The 20,288-nt window shown below is 45.8% G+C and overlaps 1 protein-coding gene across 2 annotated transcripts in view; it reads right to left on the bottom strand.

The window, feature by feature from the left end:
- Window positions 1-13,074, bottom strand: part of LOC311118318 (protein capicua homolog) — a 34,373-nt gene extending 21,299 nt beyond the window's left edge. For both annotated transcript variants that reach the window (XM_084157612.1, XM_084157613.1), the window contains exons 1-3: window positions 9,219-13,074; window positions 877-1,008; window positions 211-379 (exon numbers count right to left, since the gene is read on the bottom strand). In XM_084157612.1, the coding sequence (XP_084013738.1) occupies window positions 211-379; window positions 877-1,008; window positions 9,219-12,978 (4,061 nt within the window). In that variant the 5' untranslated portion in view covers window positions 12,979-13,074. The remainder of the gene's footprint in view (window positions 1-210; window positions 380-876; window positions 1,009-9,218) is intronic.
- Window positions 13,075-20,288: the final 7,214 nt, after the last annotated feature.

Raw genomic sequence — 20,288 nt, 5'->3', positions numbered from 1 at the left:
GAAACCAGGGCAATTGAAAGAGAACTGGTCTTTCCTGGTTCCTACTGCAATGCAAGCCTTTGTGATGGAATGTTCTTGAAAGCCAAAGTGGGGCTGTCAAAGATTACAGACAACATTATTTCCTTTTACCACACACTCGTAGTGTGTCACCTGCAATACAACAGTTGACACACTTTCGAATGACCATTAAACAACCTATAAAAAACGTACGGGTCGTCTGCATCGCTCTCTGTCTCGCTGTCGGCTCCACCTCTTTCTGCTCTTTCAGCTGGGGGGTTGTTGTCATTGGAGGAGGGTGGTGGGCAGGATGGAGACCCTCGCTCTGCGTCTGGTGGACCCACCCATCCGTCACTCACTAGGGCCACCCCGCAACGAGGCTCTGAGACAAGAGAGAAGGGAGTTAGTTGGTGGATGCTGGTGGTTTATTATCACTCTGCTCCGTGTCGTGGCACCCACCTTCTGCGCCGTGCATTCTTTCCAGAGAACGCATAGCCCCTTGTTGATTATCCCTTACATTAAGTAGCTAAAATGGTTTAATAGAGAAATTATGATTATTGGACTCAATAATCAACTCAATGTAACCCATGTTACTAAATCTCAACGTAATTGCAAAAACAGGCAGGTTGAATTTCACCAACATAAATATTTTTTTGTTTTTTTTGTACTGAGAATTATTGATATTAGTTCAGTTATTTAACAGTTATTTATTTATGAAGTGATGCAGTAAACAGTGAAAAATGCAATATGGTATACTGAACTTTTCTCCATAACTATCTTTACAAAAGAAGTAAGTACAACACATGAGTTGTGTATGCAACCTGACTAGAATAGGCCTATTTATTCAACACATAAGTGAAGTGTTGAACAAATCCTCACCTTTGCTCTGATTGACAAGCTGTTGGCCATCAGCGGGCTGGGCAGCCGTACTCGATTGGCTAGGCTCCAGGAAAGGGACCAATGAATGCCAAGGAAACACTGGCACTGACCGGGGCTCCACATTGGTCCATACTGTGGGAGGAAAGGGCAGATTCGAAAGGAAAATATTAAGAATAGTTGGTGATTTATTTTAAGTCCCAAACGTATTTGTGCAGTGACGGCATGACTATACTGAATTCTCCGCCATTTGAATTCTCTTGTGACCCTTAAGAAAAACAAAATATTTCCTGTCTGAGCACAGTCTTTAGTCGTGACCCTCTCAGCCCCATTGGGTATTGACCCACCATTTTGGAAAACACACTCTTTTAGGAAAAAAGGGTTCCAAAAGGGTTCTTCGGCTGTCCCCATTCGAGAACCCTTTTTGGTTACAGGTAGAACTCTTTTGGGTTCCATGTAGAACCCTCTGTGTAAAGGGTTCCACAGGGAACTCAAAAGGGTTCTACCTGGAACAAAAAAGGGTTCTCCAAAGGGTTCTCCTATGGGGACAGCCGAAGAACCCTTTTAGGTTCTGGATAGCACCTTTTCTTCTAAGAGTGCACTGGTTAACAGTAATACAGTCAAACAGTCAAAGGGAACACTAATATATAGAGTCTTATTGGAAAAGCAACACAGGTCTTGCTTAGTATATAATATGCTTCAATTATTTCAGATATTTAGCCAAGTATATAATTGAGAACAAATTATATTTTACAATGACAACCTAGTTGGTCAAGAACAACGTATACTAATATGGGGTTTTACACATTGCAGCTTCTTAAGATTTTTGAGTCACATTGAGATTGATCCCCTGACATTTTCAAGTGACCCTTGAGTGTCCATATCACTAAGGATCTATCATGGTCCACACAGACCAACACAGTCATGAAGAGGGTACGACAATGCCCCCCTCAGGAGGCTGAAAAGATTCGGCATGGGACCTGAGATCCTCAAAAGTTTTACAGCTGCACCATTGAGAGCATCTTGACTGGCTGCATCACCACTTGGTATGGCAACTGATTGGCATCCGACCTTAAAGGTGCTACAGAGGGTAGTGCGTACAGCCCAGTACATCACTGGGGCCGAGCTTCCTGCCATCCAGGACCTCTTTACAAGGCGGTGTCAGAGGAAGGCCCTGCAAATTGTAAAAGACTCCAGCCACCCAAGTCATAGACTGTTCTCTCTGCTACAGCATGGCAAGCGGTACTGATGCCCCAAGTCTGGAAGCAACAGGACCCTGAACAGCTTCTACCCCCAAGCCATAAGACTGCTAAATAGTTAGTTAAATTGTTAACCAAATAACTACCCGGACTATTGACCCTTTTTTGCACTAACTCATCAAATACGCTGCTGCTACTGTTTATTATCTGTCACTTTATTCCTAGTTATATGCACATACACTACATAACCAAAAGTATGTGGACACGTGCTCATCGAACATCTCATTCCAAAATCATGGGCATTAATATGGAGTTGGTCCCCCCTTTGCTGCTATAACAGCCTCCGCTCTTCTGGGAAGGCTTTCCACTAGATTTTGGAACATTGCTGCGAGGACTTGCTTCCATTCAGTCACAAGCGCATTAGTGAGGTCGGGCACTGATGTTGGGCGATTAGCCCTGGCTCGCAGTCTGTGTTCCAATTCATCGCAAAGGTGTTCGATGGGATGAGGTCAGGGCTCTGTGCAGGCCAGTCAAGTTCTTCCACACCGATCTCGGCAAACCCTTTCTATTTGGACCTCACTTTGTGCACGGGGGCATTGTCATGCTGAAAAAGGAAAGGGCCTTCCCCAAACTTTTTCCACAAAGTTGGAAGCACAGAATCGGCTAGAATGTCATTGTATGCTGTAGCGTTAAGATTTCCCTTCACTGGAACTAAGGGGCCTAGCCCGAACCATGAAAAAACAGCCCCAGACCATTATTCCTCCTCCACCAAACTTTACAGTTGGCACTATGCATTGGGGCAGGTAGCGTTCTCCTGGCATCAAACCCAGATTAGTCCGTCGGACTGCCAGATGGTGAAGGGTGATTCATCACTCCAAAGAACGCGTTTCCACTTCTCCAAAGTCCAATGGCGGCGAGCTAAACACCACTCCAGCCAACACTTGGCATTTGTGGCTGATCGGCCATGGAAACCCATTTCATGAAGCTCCCGACGAACAGTTCTTGTGCTGACGTTGCTTCCAGTGGCCTTCCACTTCGCGGCTGAGCCATTGTTGACCGGGGCAGTTGACCGGAGCAGCTCTAGCAGGGAAGAAATTTGACAAACTGACTTGTTGTAAAGGTGGCATCCTATGACGGTGCCACGTTGAAAGTCACTGAGCTCTTCAGTAAGGCCATTCTACTGCCAATGTTTGTCTATGGAGATTGCATGGCGTTGTGCTCGATTTTATACACCTGTCAGCAACGGGTGTGGCTGAAATAGCCGAATCTATTAATTTGAAGGGGTGTCCACATAAATTTGTATATATAGTGTATCTACCTCAATTATCTCATACCCCTGCACATCTACTCGGTACTGGTACCCTGTGTATATAGCCAAGTTATCGTTACTTATTGTGTATTTATTCATTGTTATTATTTTTCTATTATTTCTATTTTTTTCTCTGTATTGTTGGGAAGAGCCCGTAAGTAAGCATTTCACTGTTAGTCTACACCTGTTGTTTATGAAGCATGTGACAAATAACATTTGATTTGATGTTGGTCAGGTGAGATACTGTACATGAGTTGTGTTTCCAGGATAGAGGGGTTTCTTCTCAGAAGTGTTTGAACTTAAACTTGCGACAGCTCCTCAGATAATCTCATGACATGTGGGAGGGTCATGGGGGAGCTTGTTATTTCACACAAATTGAGACTACTGGTCTAGACGGGCTAGCTTTAACCGTTCATCTCCCATTGACTTCAACGGGACTAAGTGAAGATTTGAAGTGGAAGTTAGGATTCGCCCCCATAGAGAATAACTGATAGAATAGAGGAGAGAAGCACAATCCAATAAGCAGAAAGAGCTCTACACTTAACTGCACTATTTCTATCCAGAGACAAAGTATCCATGACAACACTGAAATACCATTACTCCTTTTCAGTTCAGTGGGATAAAAAAAAAAACATGCCCTTGGTGCTCTGCCCGAGGTTGTGTATTGTCTGCTATATTAAGAACTGTGTGTGAGTGTCCTCCCTGTGCTCAGCAGCCTTGCATGTCTAGACAAGTCCTTTTAAAAGTTTAACTGAAACTGAAGCACACAGACCAACACCCCTTCTCACACACTCGTTGACCCCCACCCATCCCCACACCAAACTACACCACACACACACTGAGCCACACCAGTACAAACATTATGAAAGACATACCAGAACGACTGAACCACAAACATTATATTTGTCTGCCTACTACCTTATGCCTGACACAGCATTCTTGCAGCCATGTTGAACAATTTCACCACACTCAAATGTACATTTCTTGTCACTGAAGTCACTCATTTTTACACACAGGTAACTGCCAAAATAAAGAAAACACTTGAGTAAATGAGGGTTCTGACGTCTCTGTTATTGGTGTGGGGTGCATTTTCCTGGCATGGTTTAGATCCACTCAACCCCTTAGAGGGCAAGGTAAACGCCAATAAATACACAGCCATTCTGAGTGATCACCTTCAACCTGTGGTGAATCATTTCTATCCCGATGGGAGTGGTCTCACTCTCTTCCAGGATGACAATGCCCCCATCCACAGGGCACGAGTGGTCACTGAATGGTTTGATGAGCATGAAAACGATGTAAACCATATGCCATGGCCGTCTCAGTCACCAGATCTAAACCCAATTGAACACTTATGGGAGATTCTGGAACGTTTTCCACCACCGTCAACAAAACACCAAATGATGGAATTTATTGTGGAAGAATGGTGTCGCATACCTGCAATAATAACTCTTCCCATTTCCCTTATCACTGATGTATGTTACTATGATGTCTGTACACCCCTAACCCCTATACACCTCTATATACTAACCCCTATATACTAACCCCATACACCTCTATATACTAACCCCTATACACCTCTATATACTAACCCCTATACACCCTATATAATAACCCCTATATACTAACCCCATACACCTCTATATACTAACCCCTATACACCTCTATATACTAACCCCTATACACCCTATATAATAACCCCTATATACTAACCCCATACACCTCTATATACTAACCCCTATACACCTCTATATACGAACCCCTATACACTAATCCCTATACACCTCTATAAACTAACCCCATACACCCCTATATACTAACCCCTATATAACCACCTCTATATACGAACCCCTATACACCCCTATTTACTAACCCCTTTACACGTCTATATACTAACCCATATACACCCTATATAATAACCCCTATATACACCTCTATATACTAACCCCATACACCCCTATATACTAACCCCTATATACACCTCTATATACTAACCCCTATACACCCTATATAATAACCCCTATATACACCTCTATATACTAACCCCATACACCCCTATATACTAACCCCTATATACACCTCTATATACTAACCCCATTCACCCCTATATACTAACCCCTATACACCCTATATAATAACCCCTATATACACCTCTATATACTAACCCCATACACCCCTATATACTAACCCCATACACCCCTATATACTAACCACGTAAGCCTCTATATATTAACCCCTATATACCCCCATATACTAATCCCTATACACCTCCATATACTAACCCCTATACAGCTCTATATACTAACCCCTAAATACCCCTATATACTAACCCCATACACCTCTATATACAGTGAATTCAGAAAGCATTCAGACCCTTTGACTTTTTCTACATTTTGTTACGTTACAGCCTTATTCTAAAATTGATAAAATATTTTTTCCCCTCATCAATCCACACACAATACAACATAATGACAAAGTGAAAACAGGTTTTTAGAAATGTTTGCAAATGTATTAAGAATAAAAAAAAACTGAAATACCTAATTTACATAAGTATTCAGACCCTTTGCTATGAGACTCGAAATTGAGCTCAGGTGCATCCTGTTTCTATTGATCATCCTTGAGATATTTCTGCAACTTGATTGGAGTCCATCTGTGGTAAATTCAATTGATTGGACATGATTTGGAAAGGCACACACCTGTCTATATAAGGTCCCACAGTTGACAAAAAAATTCTGCAGCATTGAAGGTCCCCAAGAAAACAGTGGCCTCCATCATTCTTAAATGGAAGAAGTTTGGAACCACCAAGACTCTACTTAGAGCTGGCCGCCCGGCCAAACTGAGCAATCGGGGTAGAAGGGCCTTGGTTAGGGAGGTGACCAATAATGTGATGGTCACTCTGACAGAGCTCCAGAGTTCCTCTGTGGAGATGGGAGAACCTTCCAGAAGGACAACCATCTCTGCAGCACTCCACCAATCAGGCCATTATGGTAGAGTGGCCAGATGGAAGCCACTCCTCAGTAAAAGGCACATAACTGCCCGCTTGGAGTTTGCCAAAAGGCACCTAAAAGACTCTCAGACCATGAGAAACAAGATGCTCTGGTCTGATGAAACCAAGATTGAATTCTTTGGCCTGAATGCCAAGCATCACGTCTGGAGGAAACCTGGCACCACCCTACGGTGAAGCATGGTGATGGCAGCACAATGATGTGGGGATCTTTTTCAGTGGCAGGGACTGGGAGACTAGTCAGGATCGAGGGAAAGATGAACGGAGCAAAGTACAGAGAGATCCTTGATGAAAACCTGCTCCAGAGCGCTCAGGACCTCAGACTAAGGCGAAGGTTCACCTTCCAACAGGACACCGACCCTAATCACACAGCCAAGACAACGCAGGAGTGGCTTCGGGACAAGTCTCTGAATGTCCTTGAGTGGCCCAGCCACAGCCCGGACTTTAACCTGATCTAACATCTCTGGAGAGACCTGAAAATAGCTGTGCAGCGACACTCCCCATCCAACCTGACAGAGCTTGAGAGGATCTGCAGAGAAGAATGGGAGAAACTCCCCAAATACGGGTGTGCAAAGCTTGTAGCGTCATACCCAAGAAGACTCAAGGCTGTAATCGCTGCCAAAGCTGCTTCAACAAAGTACTGAGTAAAGGGTCTGAATACTTAAAGTTGAAGTCGGAAGTTTACATACATCTTAGACAAATACATTTAAACTCAGTTTCCCTGTCTTAGATCAGTTAGGATCACCACTTTATTTTAAGAATGTGAAATGTCAGAATAATAGTAGAGAGAATGATTTATTTCAGCTTTTATTTCTTTCATCACATTCCCAGTGGGTCAGAAGTTTACATACACTCAATTAGTATTTGATAGCATTGCCTTCAAATTGTTTAACTTGGGTCAAACGTTTCGGGTAGCCTTCCACAAGCTTCCCACAATAAGTTGCGTGAATTTTGGCCCATTCCTCCTGACAGAGCTGGTGTAACTGAGTCAGGTTTGTAGGCCTCATTGCGCGCACCCGCTTTTTCAGTTCTGCCCACACATTTTCTATAGGATTGAGGTCAGGGCTTTGTGATGGCCACTCCAATACCTTGACTTTGTTGTCCTTAAGCAATTTTGGCACAACCTTGGAAGTATGCTTGGGGTCATTGTCCATTTGGAAGACCCATTTGCGACCAAGCTTTAACTTGACTGATGTCTTGAGATGTTGCTTCAATATATCCACATAATTTTCCTTCCTCATGATGCCATCTATTTTGTGAAATGCACCAGTCCCTCCTGCAGCAAAGCACCCCCACAGCATGATGCTGCCACCCTGTGCTTCACAGATGGTATGGTGTTCTTCGGTTTGCAAGCATTCCCCTTTTTCCTCCAAACATAACGATGGTCATTATGGCCAAACAGTTCTATTTTTGTTTCATCAGACAAGAGGACATTTCTCCAAAAAGTACAATCTTTGTCCCCATGTGCAGTTGCAAACCGTAGTCTGGGTTTTTTATGGCGGTTTTGGAGCAGTGGCTTCTTCCTTGCTGAGTGGCCTTTCAGGTTATGTTGATATAGGACTCGTTTTACTGTGGATATAGATACTTTTGTACCTGTTTCCTCCAGCATCTTCACAAGGTCCTTTGCTGTTGTTCTGGGACTGATTTGCACTTTTCGCACCAAAGTACGTTCATCTCTAGGAGACAGAACGCGTCTACTTCCTGAGTGGTATGACGGCTGCGTGGTCCTGTGGTGTTTATACTTGCGTACTATTGTTTGTACAGATGAAAGTGGTACCTTCAGGCGTTTGGAAATTGCTCCAAAGGATGAACCAGACTTGTGGAGTTCTACAAAAAAAAAATCTGAGGTCTTGGCTGAATTATTTTGATTTTCCCATGATGTCAAGCAAAGAGGCACTGAGTTTGAAGGTAGGCCTTGAAATACATCCACAGGTACACCTCCAATTGACTCAAATTATGTCAATTAGCCTTTCAGAAGCTTCTAAAGCCATGACATCATTTTCTGGAATTTTCCAAACTGTTTAAAGGCACAGTCAACTTAGTGTATGTAAACTTCTGACCCACTGGAATTGTGATACAGTGAATTATAAGTGAAATAATCTGTCTGTAAACAATTGTTGGAAAAATTACTTGATGTCCTAACCGACTTGCCAAAACAATAGTTTGTTAACAAGAAATTTGTGGAGTGGTTGAAAAACAAGTTTTAATGACTCTAACCTAAGTGTATGTAAACTTTCGACTGTAACTGTATGTAAATGTATTTTTTCTTTAAAAAATCAAAAAAACTGTTTTTGCTTTGTCATTATGGGGTATTGTGCGTAGATTGATGAGGAAAATAAACAATTTCATCGATTTTTTAATAAGGCTGTAACGTAACAAAACGTGGAAAAGGTCAAGGGGTCTGAATACTTTCTGTATGCACTGTACTAACCCCATACACCTCTATATACTAACCCCTATACACCCCTATATACCTACCCCTATATACCTCTATATACTAACCCCATACACCTCTATATACTAACCCCTATACACCCCTATACACCTACCCCTATATACCTCTATATACTAACCCCTATACACGTCTATATTCTAACCCCTATACACCTCTATATACTAACCCCTATATACTAACCCCTATACACCCCTATATACTAACCACTATATACTAACCCCTATAGACTAACCCCTATATACACCCCTATATACTAACCCCTATATATTAACCCCTATTCAGCCCTACATACTAACCCCTATACACCCCTACATACTAACCCCTATATACTAACCCCTATATACTAAACCCTATACACCCCTATAATGATTGTTGTCTTACCTGTCCCGGGCCGTCCAATGATGATGTCCTTGCGGGGTGCAGGGTGAGGGGACTCGGCTGGTAGGATAAGTGGCAGCAGGGCGGTTGGCGAGGGGTGGCAGGCTACCGGCTGGGGCAGTGCCCCTCCAATGGCGTCCTGGTGCCCGCCGGGCTTCCTCTCCCACTCCCTACCGCCTGATCCAGAGCTGGAGAGGGCGGAGCCAGTAGAGGAGATGGAGGCGGAGCCACCACTGAGGGCTGGGCTGGAGTGAGCAGGGCGTCCGGCGACGGCTGGGATCAGGGACTGGGAGGAGGTTACAAGGACCAGGGTGGAGGCGGGGTTTCGCAGGAGGACTGCTCCATTGGTGGCGGCGCCGTTGATGGGCACGGGTGCTTGGAGGCCGGTGGCAAGGTGCAGGGGCTGGATGTGCTCTCTGGAGGAGCGGCCCCCTCCTCCCCTCCTCCCCAGGGGTCCATCTGTGAACTTGGCCAGGGGGACGTCGGGGTTCCGCACGATGACAGGGGAGTCTCGCAGGGGCACAATGCGGCGGGGGCTGGGGTCCTGGGGCAGGGGGGAGGGAGGGGTGGGGGACACCAGCATGGGTGGGGGGGTGGAGGCGGCGGAGGACGGGGGGCGGCTAGTGGCGCTCCGTGGCCGGGGGAAGGAGAGGGAGGAGGGAGTGGTGGGCTGGCTCTGAGGAGAGAGCACCCTGAAGGCAGCTGGGCTGAGGCCTATAGTCTCCCCTAACTGCTGGTCGGGCTTAGCGTAATCCTGGGCAGAGAGGGGCAGGGGCGGAGGAAGGGCATCAAGTTTCCGCTTGCTGGGGCTCATGGGCACGGTGAAGGTGAGGTTGGTCTGGAAGGTGGGTACGATGCCCGACAGGTGGCGTTCACGCTCCGAGCCCGGCGTGCCAATCTTAGTGCCGCTCAGGTGACGGTGGCGGCGAGGGGTGAGCGAAGGCGGCGCCGTGATGGGGCTGAAGGTGGCCGGGCGGAAGACGAAAAGCGGGGAAGGCGAGGGCGACGGCGTGGGCGAGAAGGGCGACTGGTTGGAGATGGGAGAGAAGGAGGGCGTGCCCGAGCGGGAGCTGCCCAGAGACACCAGCATGGTGGCCGCCTCGCACTCATCAAAGTCGAAGCGTGATAAGTCCTGGGGCAGGAGCGAGGGCAGGACCAGGCGGGGGCGTGAATCCCCTCCCCTACTGCTCGCTTCGCTGCTGTCTCGCGACGTGTTGTCCCAGTCGAACTCCGAACTGGTCCGGCCGCCGCCCAGTCTCAGGTCTGACGGGGTTAGGGTGCCCGTACTGCTGGCCCCGCCACGTTCTCTGCCCCCTCCGCTGGCCTCCATCTCTTTAGTTCTCATGGAGAGATGACGCGAGCAGTAGCCTCTTCTCTGGGACTCCTTAGAGCAGCCCTCTCTGGAGCACAGCCTCCTCCACTGCTTGCCGTTGAACTTCTTGCGGATGCCTGTGGGGGTACACACCACGTCGCCCTTCTTGTACTTCTGCTGGGCTGCCGTGAGCGGGGTGCGGGAGCGCGATGAGGACGCCGAACCCGAGCACGAGCCTCCACCTCCTCCAGATGCACCGTGGGAGCTGGAGTTTGAAGAGGGCGGCTTATCCAGGGAGCCGCGGGAGGACGAGGAGGACGAGGAGGACAAGGGGGGCAGAGGGGGCAGCTGAGGGGTGGCGATGACGGCCGCCCCAACTGCCAGCGTTCCCGACTCCAGGCCCAGTAGCACCGTGGGGGAGGGAGGGGGGTGGTGGTTGAGGGCCAGGTGGGGGCCCACCAGCGGAGTGCCTCCGAGGCCCCGGACCACGGACAGGTGGGGGCTAGGGTAGCCAGGGGGCGGCTTGGAGAGTATGTGCCTGTGCTGGGACACCGCCAGGGCCTTGACCTCCCCCCCCGCTGCCCCCATGGGCACCATGCTGAAGTTGGACACCTCTATGTCCTCCTCAGGGGTCAGGGGCATGAAGTGGTGGTGCTGTTTGGCCCTCTCTCGGTTATCTCTCTCTTGTTTCCTCTTGATCTCCCTCTCTCTCTCCATCAGGTCCTTCTCTCGCTCCCATTCTCTTCCGGGCACCAGACTCAGCACCGAGGCAGGGGTAACGGGGGAGCTGACAGTAGAGGAAGATGAGGAGGCGGGGGCCGTTCCAGGGTATGAAAGCCTCCCCAACACGGACCCAGTCACAGTCGCGCTGAGCCCCATCCCATGGCTGAGTCGACACAGCTCCTGCTCCACCTCTATCTCGTCCCTGTCCTCTCTCTCTCTCTCCCTCTCTCTCCCTCTCTCGGCGGCGGCATTGCTTTCCTCTCGCCCCCCTCCGGAGGGTCCCAGGTCGAGGTCCCAGGGGGGCACCAGCAGGCGGAGGCTCTGACGGGACACCCACACAGCCGTCGGAGTGCCCACACTGCCATCCCCCTCCTCATCCCCTGGCGGCGCTCTATCCTCCAACAACACTCTATAGGGGTAGGACACAGCCGGGTGGGTGTCCACCTGGGTTACCAGGCCCTCTCGGTACCACTGGCGCTGGGCCTCTGTGGTGCCGCTGTCCTCGTTACCTCCGAAGGGCACGCACACAGGGGTGCCGATGGGCACGGCCTGGGAGCCAGGCGGCGGGGCATCCATGATGATGTCCACTGGCCCCTGGGCACCCTCACGGAACGGGTACCGGTACAGCTCCTTCTCGCCGTTCAGCTGCACCTCCAGGCTACCATGCTCGCCGCTCACCCTCCGCACCACACCCGCTCGGAACACTGAGTCCATGCTCTCCCTCCCCCCTCCTCCGTTCTCCTCTTCCTCTTTTCCACTCCTTCTCCTAGCCTGCCTGGCTAGCACCCGCTGGTTTTTTAAACCTTTGGCCAGGGCGTCAGCTAGCGCGTCCGACAGGCTCTGTGGGGTCGGAGTGTGTGGGGTGCTACATTGCACCAGGGCTAGGGTGTGTGCTTCGGTGGTGGGATTGGTGTGGTGAGAGTTGGAGCGGTGTGGCTCGCTCACATCCAGGTCGTGTTCGCTGGCTGTGTCTGTAGAAGAGCAGCGGACAGGGCTGGGGGAGATTTCTCTGCCTCCCTCTGGGACTCTCCTATCTCTGTCTCCTATGGGAGGGGGTCCAGGTGTGCTGTCCCTGTCCTGTGATGGAGCTATAGTGGTAGTGTAGTCCTCCGCTGGTCTCCTGATCTGACTGTTGATGTCAGTGAGCGAACCGCCCTCACTCGCTGCCGAAGAGAAGCCCGACGACTGACTTCCGGTGTTACTGCCACAGTGAGCACTATTGCTGCTCAGTGGAGGCGTGCCGGGGTTGCCGTGGTTGGCGGCGGCAGCGGCGGCAGCACAGTGCTCAGAGGTGTACTTCTTCTTGGGGACGCGGGCCTTGAAGGTGGCCGTCTTGCGGTTAGACGAGGGGTTGGGGCTGTTGGCAGCACTGGCGGTGCTGCTGCTGCTGTCTGTGCTGTGGGTGCTCAGCGACTTGACGCTCCCTGGGTGGGAGTCCTCCAACTTCCCAGGGAGGGACCCTGCTGCTGCGGCCGCTGTCTCTGGGAGCCGGGGCCCCTCTCTGTGGTCATCCCTCTCTGGCGTGGCCCTCGCCTTGAGTGTCACCGACTCCTCCTGAGAAGACTCTGAGTGAGATGAGGTTTGGGGTGAGGTCTGACTTTTGGGGGACCTATCTTTGTTCTCGTCCGAGTCTCTTTTCTCCCCATTGTCCCCCGCCCCCCGTCTCTTCCCCCCTTTGGCCCGGGTCGACGGGGGCAGGCGCCTTCCTTGCTTTTTAATCGGCTTCATCTCTGCATTGGAGTTCTTTACTATTTACAGTGGCTTATTTTTCCAGAATCCAGAATCTTTGTTCCTCTCTCCTCCCTCTACTTCCCTGCTCTTCTAGCCACTCTCTTTCTCATCACGTCCTTTCCTCTTTCTGTTTCTCCAGCTCTTTCCACCTTATTCCAGACCCTGAAACAGAGCAGAACGTAACAAGGGCTGGATTATTCATGTTTGAATGCATTGTGACATTATACAAAGCCTATTCACCGGACAAGGTAGCGGTGGGGTGAAGTGGTTGTCAAAGCAAAACTGGGCCCAGTTTTTCAAAATAATTTCAAATACAAGCCTATTCTATAAAACCATATAGTTTGAGTCCTTGGTAATGCATTTATTATTGATAGGAATGATATATAATTCAACTCAAGAAGTAATGGGTATTACCATTTTATTACAAAATAATTTCACATGAATATACATTAGGAAAACCTACTCTGTCCATGACATAGACTGACCAGGTGAATCCAAGTGAAAGCTATGATCCCTTATTGATGTCACCTGTTAAATCCACTTCAATCAGTGTAGATGAAGGGGAGGAGACAGGTTAAAGAATGATTTTTAAGCCTTGAGACAATTGTGTATGTGTGCCATTCAGCGGGTGAATGGGCAAGAGAAAATATTTCAATGCCTTTGAACAGGGTACGGTAGTAGGTGCCAGGCGCATCGGTTTGAGTGTGTCAAGAACTGCAACGCTGCTGAGTTTTTCACGCCCAACAGTTTCCCGTGTGTATCAAGAATGGTCCACCACCCAAAGGACATCCAGCCAACTGGATGTCCTTTGGGTGGTGTCAACATGGGCCAGAATTGGAGTCAACATGGGCCAGCATCCCTGTGGAATGCTTTCGACACCTTGTAGAGTCCATGCCTTGACGAATTGAGGCTGTTCTGAGGGCAAAAGGGGGTACAACTCAATATTAAGAAGGTGTTCCTACTTTTTCGTACGCTCAGTGTATAATGTGTACATTACATAATGTTGCCTACAGTTGAAGTCGGAAGTTAACATACACTTAGGTTGGAGTCATTAAAACTTGTTTTTCAACCACTCCACAAATGTCTTGTTAACAAACTATAGTTTTGGCAAGTCGGCTAGGACATCTACTTTGTGCATGACACAAGTAATTTTTCCAACAATTGTTTACAGACAGATTATTTCACTTATAATTCATTGTATCACAATTCCAGTGGGTCAGAAGTTTACATACACTAAGTTGACTGTGCCTTTGAACAGCTTGGACAATTCCAGAAAATGATGTCATGGCTTTAGAAGCTTCTGATAGGCTAATTGACATAATTTGAGTCAATTGGAGGTGTACCTGTGGATGTATTTCAAGGCCTACCTTCAAACTCAGTGCCTCTTTGCTTGACATCATGGGAAAATCAAAATGAATTGTAGACAATTTATTGTATTGAAGCAACATCTCAAGACATCAGTCAGGAAGTTAAAGCTTGGTCGCAAATGGGGCTTCCAAATGGACAATGACCCCAAGCATACTTCCAAAGTTGTGGCAAAATGGCTTAAGGACAACAAAGTCAAGGTATTGGAGTGGCCATCACAAAGCCCTGACCTCAATCCTATAGAAAATGTGTGGGCAGAACTGAACAAGCGTGTGACTCAGTACACCAGCTCTGTCAGGATGAATGGTCCAAAATTCACCCAACTTATTGTGGGAAGCTTGTGGAAGGCTACCCGAAACGTTTGACCAAAGTTAAACAATTGAAAGGCAATGCTACCAAATACTAATTGAGTGTATGTAAACTTCTGACCAATTGGGAATGTGATGAAAGAAATAAAACCTGAAATAAATCTCTCTCTACTATTATTCTGACATTTCACATTCTTAAAATAAAGTGGTGATTCTAACTGACCTAAGACAGGGAATTTTTACTAGGATTAAATGTCAGGAATTGTGAAAAACTGAGTTTAAATGTATTTGGCTAAGGTGTATGTAAACTTCCAACTTAAACTGTATATCACATATAATTATACACCTAACACTGTGTGAATACAAATTAAACCATAATGAAGCAATCTTATATAGTGTGTAAAGTAATATAACAATTTAGCAGAATAGTGGGGAGCACATTTGGAAGTGCTTGTCCAGACAAGTCTGCACCCACATACACACACTCTCCCCCTCTCTCTGGTTTCTTGGCTATGGCAGTTGAGGAGGGGGAATTCCTTCTTGTTCACTAGCATTTCTCTTTTTCTCTTTCTCTCTCACTCGTTCTCGTGGTGACCTTTATCTATTTCATAGCTGAACCAATCCACCCCTACAATCCACACTTCCTGTCATGGAACATTACCTAACTTCCTGCTACTTCATTACCCTCTCTCTTTAGTCCTCTCTTTCCCCTTAGATTTCATACCAACCACTCTCTCATTTAGAGGCATTTTTCATGTTGCTGGAATGCTGACCTATGTGGATGACAGAAACTAACTGAAAACCAACAGGTTTGATTTGGGTTTTCCATTGAAACAGGCAGCGCCATGTGTTGTAGGCCTATCTTGCCTTATTCCAGCACACAGTTCCCATCCGCCTCAGAGTTTCAGACAACACAACGCCATGATTCAACAAAAAGCCTATCTAATCCTCTAACAAAGCACGACCAAAGACAAACATCAAAGTCTAGACAAAATTATGTTGTGGAGTATGAGTTTGCTTTTATCACATGGGATTTAATGCTAAATGTCATGGAATGTTTGAGACATGTACATCATGTCTGGGACAAATTATGATATTTATTGAATATTAGTGTCATGTACGTCTAGTAATTTAATTAATTTAGCTCTACAGAACTCCAAGGTATCTATCTACTTATAATGAGAAACTACAGACCTGTATTGTTGTGACCACACTACATGTAAACTGCTGTTTGATAATACACAGTTACAACCCAGTATCTGTATTATGGAAATTATATTCAGGAGACTTGAGATTGCATTCAAAGAACTGTCATCATAAAAATAATTTGTTGCCTCACTTTTTTCAAGTTGAAAGTGTGCACATTGTTTACTCAATAGTGCACTATGCACACCAGCAAGTATGTGGGTGAGTGTCATAGTGATAACAATTTCGAAAAAAGAAGGCACAACGCATTTCCCTTCTAAATGTATGAGCCTTATCCATTTATCAATATTGCATCAATGTTCAATCTTGTGTTATATCAATGTTCAATAAATGTTGTCATTTCAATGCTGTATAAAACTAGCATGCTGAACTATTACCATGTTATAGCATTGCCATTTGTCACCATTGGATAACTTGTGGTAATATCCTATGTGAGCATAATTAAAATCAATATTCGCATAACATCCCACTGGGCAGACGTCTATTCAACGTCTATTCTACGTTGGTTAAACATAATTTCATTTAAATCACGTGGAAAAAACGTTGATTCAACCAGTGTGTGCACAGTGGGATGAATTTACACCTCGACAATTTCGATTCATCAATACATAACTATAAAACCATGATAACTAGTGGAGAATATGGATCTATCGTGCAACTACCGGATAACTTACAAACGTCACGTAGGGCCTACCTACCAAAGTACTTAGGCTGAATGTAGATTATTATTATTATTAACAACAACCCTAAAGTGAAGTACTGTAAAATGCAAACGAATGCAAGAATGGCGTCACTGTTAGTTTCGCTAAATAGTACCGTACGGTATATGTGTCAAGCACTCTTATTGGTCGTAGTGCTTTGCGATTACTATCAGCTTACTACACAACAGGGCCGTGAAGTCCAGTGACGCAGGTCTAACAACACAAGGCCGCTTAGAAAAATCTTCTTCGTGCAACATTTAACACGGGAAATTAAACATTTAAAGGCCTAGTATTCCAAAATATGGTGCTGTGGAACAACTCATAAAAATGTATTACAAACAGACTTAGGCTTACTTAAATCTAACAATATGTAATTACCTCGTACGACAGCAGCCCAAGTAATTATGCTACGAATTCATTCGTGACAACCGTTGTAAAATGTTGACATTACTGGATGCAACTTAGTAACTAATTTACCAGCGAGTGCAAACGCAACAATGTACATTAAGTTACAATAAAAAGTACAAATTGTGGACACAACGTAGAAACGCGGCCCACAAGCCCAGGCGAAGGACAGATTCAAATAGACATTTTGTATCACGAATAGTAGCCTATGGCGAGATAATAAAGCTAATAACTATGTAGGTGATGCAGATGGCTTCAAGGTTTTGCCTTCAAGCGCAACCGAAGAAAAACACTTATAGGAAGTCTCACTCTTATAATGGCAGTTATGGCGATGGATATTTTCTGGGGGAAAAGTTTTAGGCTGACAATCCTCCCGCACCGCTCCCTTTTTATGAAGTGTGGCATCCAATCCTCTCTTTACTTCTCTCCGTAGAGTATTATAAAAAAGGAAAATATAATTGTATTAGTAGTTACAAAGGGTGCTTATTATTGGCAACGTCTACAACGTAGCAGCTCGACAAAGCAAAACTGGCTACTGCAGTGCTGCAGAAGAAAGATTCGCAGGTTTTACTCACCACAGAATTATTTTCAATGCAGATATTTATTGAGTCAGTAGCAAAATCGATAGTAGGCCTATAGTCGGAAATCCAGGGTTGACATTTAACGGACTGTCACATTATCTTTCTTCTGTAAAGCAACTTAAAGGAGGAAAAACTACTGCTCTGTACATTCTATTCTACTCTACAAGCTCAAAATGGTGAATGAAGCCCAAAGCCTTGACAACCAGTCCATGTAGCCAATCAGAGGACAGATTTCACTACAGTAGCCAGTAGATTTCATGAATCCAAGGAGCTACACGGCAATGTATATTTGATTGACACCGTGTTTAGTCGAATCGTGCTGTGGAAAAACACCAAACAGCTGTTTAGGACAGGGCTGCGGCATCCAATAGTGCTTTAGGGGAGGTCTGCTGACAGGGAGTAGGCGGGCGAATGGAAGAAAAATAACTCTCCTCACCAATCTACAAACGCATACAGCGGAGTTAACAGTCCTATAAATATTGTCATTTCGGACCTGATGTTCTTTAACTCTCGGTTTTGCAGTTGTGGTAATGTAAGGACATCTGTTGTAAAAAAAAAAAAAAAAAAACGACATATAACCTGTAGCTTACATGACCAGTATAGAAGAGGAGGCAAGTGACGTTCAACCAGCAAGTACATGGGGAGGGGAATGGGATAGAAAAAGTTTAGAGCGGTTTATTTGCGCTGATCAATGCGCTCAAGCAAGTGACATAGAAAACCTAGACATTATGAATTTCCATGTCTGTTATTCATTTCGAATAACCGTTTTTTTATCAATCGTTTTTTTCTATTGTATCCCATTCGATATTTTCATTCTTCTCCTTTACATTAGCCAGTCTAGCCAATCACAGCGCTCTATAGACTATCGTTGACTTCAGGGCGCGCTTTGTCCCGCCTCCCCATCCAACCTGATAGACTTTAAAGCTAACGTCACCAAATCGATCTACGATTGGCCAAATGATAGAGGGTCTCTAGGCCAATGACCAGGTACTGTGATGAGGTCATGATGCTTGTTGCCATCAGCTGAGCCGAACAGGAAGGGTCCAGAGTAAATTAAGCTAAACCTAGCATTACTGTTCCTAAGGAAATTAGCCATATATACTCCTCAGTAGGCAGTCCTCAGTTAAACATTTCATAATGATGATAGGTATCCTGTTTGTATGGATTGGTTTGTAGCAGTGCAACACACTGCACTGTTCCCTGCATGTACAGATGGTGAGCGGACTGGTCTTGGTCAACAGTATAGTTATGTTTACTGCGGCAATGTAGTGTGTTTGCCACGCACGTACCATGTAGTTATAACATGCTAGGGCGTTACGTAACCTTTGTGCGTGGAAGTGCACACACACAGCAGGTTCATACACACACACCAAGCTCGTACACATATACGCGCATGCATAGGCCTACACACCAGGCTCATACACGAGCTGTACGCACACGCACACACACACACACACACACACACACACAGGGATATGCAAGCCTGTTCCACGCCTTGATGGGTAGAGCACTGCAGTCTCTCAGCAGTCTGCGTTCATTCACTATGTCTACGCATCATCAGAAATGTAGGACAACAGAATACAAGAGAAGAGAGGCTGCTGAGGGGAGAACGGCTCATAATAATGGCCGGAACTGAGCAAATGGAATGACATCAAACACCTGGAAACCATGTGTTTGATACCATTCCACTGATTCCGCTCCAGTCATTACCACGAGCCCGTTCTCCCCAATTAAGCTGCCACCAACCTCACGTGGAGAGAAGTAGCTTTGAGAAATAATTTCGTAAACCAGTGATATAGACAGAAAGTTTGAACGATGCAAACACCATACAGGATCTCTCGTTTTTAATGGGCTCGTTGAGTAATCCGGTAACATATTACTTAAAGCCTGCAGGTATAATGGTTTATAACTCCGTATAAAGACTTTATAAATCAAATCAAATTTTATTGGCCACATACACATATTTAGCAGATGTTATTACGGGTGTAGCGAAATGCTTGTGTTCCTAGCTCCAACAGTGCAGTAGTATTTAACAATTCACAACAATACACACAAATCTAAAAGTAAAAGAATGGAATTAAGAAATATATAAATATTAGGATGAGCAATGTCGGAGTAGCATTGACTCAAAATTCAAAAGGCAATCGCACATCTGAGCCATCTTTGTTGCAGGTGCATGTTAACCGTTGAATAAGATGAGAAAAAATAAGAACCCGTACACTGCTCTTGCTAGTATCACTGCTCTTTAATAAGCTTTACGTATCAGCCTCAAGGCCTTCATCAGAGCTTTGTGAGTATTTTTAAATTAGCACCCTTATGTAGACATAGCCCCACCCACAACCGTTCAATGCATCGAATGGGGTTGGAGTGCAGGGAAAATAAGTAAGTTACCAAATATAACAATATGCATTTCATAAATATTCTAATAAAGTGTGTACATAAAACGTATTAAACACATCTGTAAAACCACAATGAGGACATCGACCGATTAAGCAAGTTTTCATAAATCATTGGGTACAGCGCAAGAAACCATTTACATTTATTTACATTTAAGTCATTTAGCAGACACTCTTATCCAGAGTGACTTACAAATTGGTGCATTCAACTTAGGATAGCCAGTGGGACAACCACATCTTAATCACAGTAAGTACACTTCTTCAAACAAGCAGCTGTGAGCAAAGTCAGTGCAATCAGGGACAACTACATCTCGATCACAATAAGTACATTTCTTTAAACAAGTC

Source organism: Coregonus lavaretus (assembly GCF_964263955.1).
Source record: "Coregonus lavaretus genome assembly, chromosome: 3".
Classification (NCBI taxonomy): domain Eukaryota; kingdom Metazoa; phylum Chordata; class Actinopteri; order Salmoniformes; family Salmonidae; genus Coregonus; species Coregonus lavaretus.
This window is presented reverse-complemented; position numbering and strand designations above follow the sequence as displayed.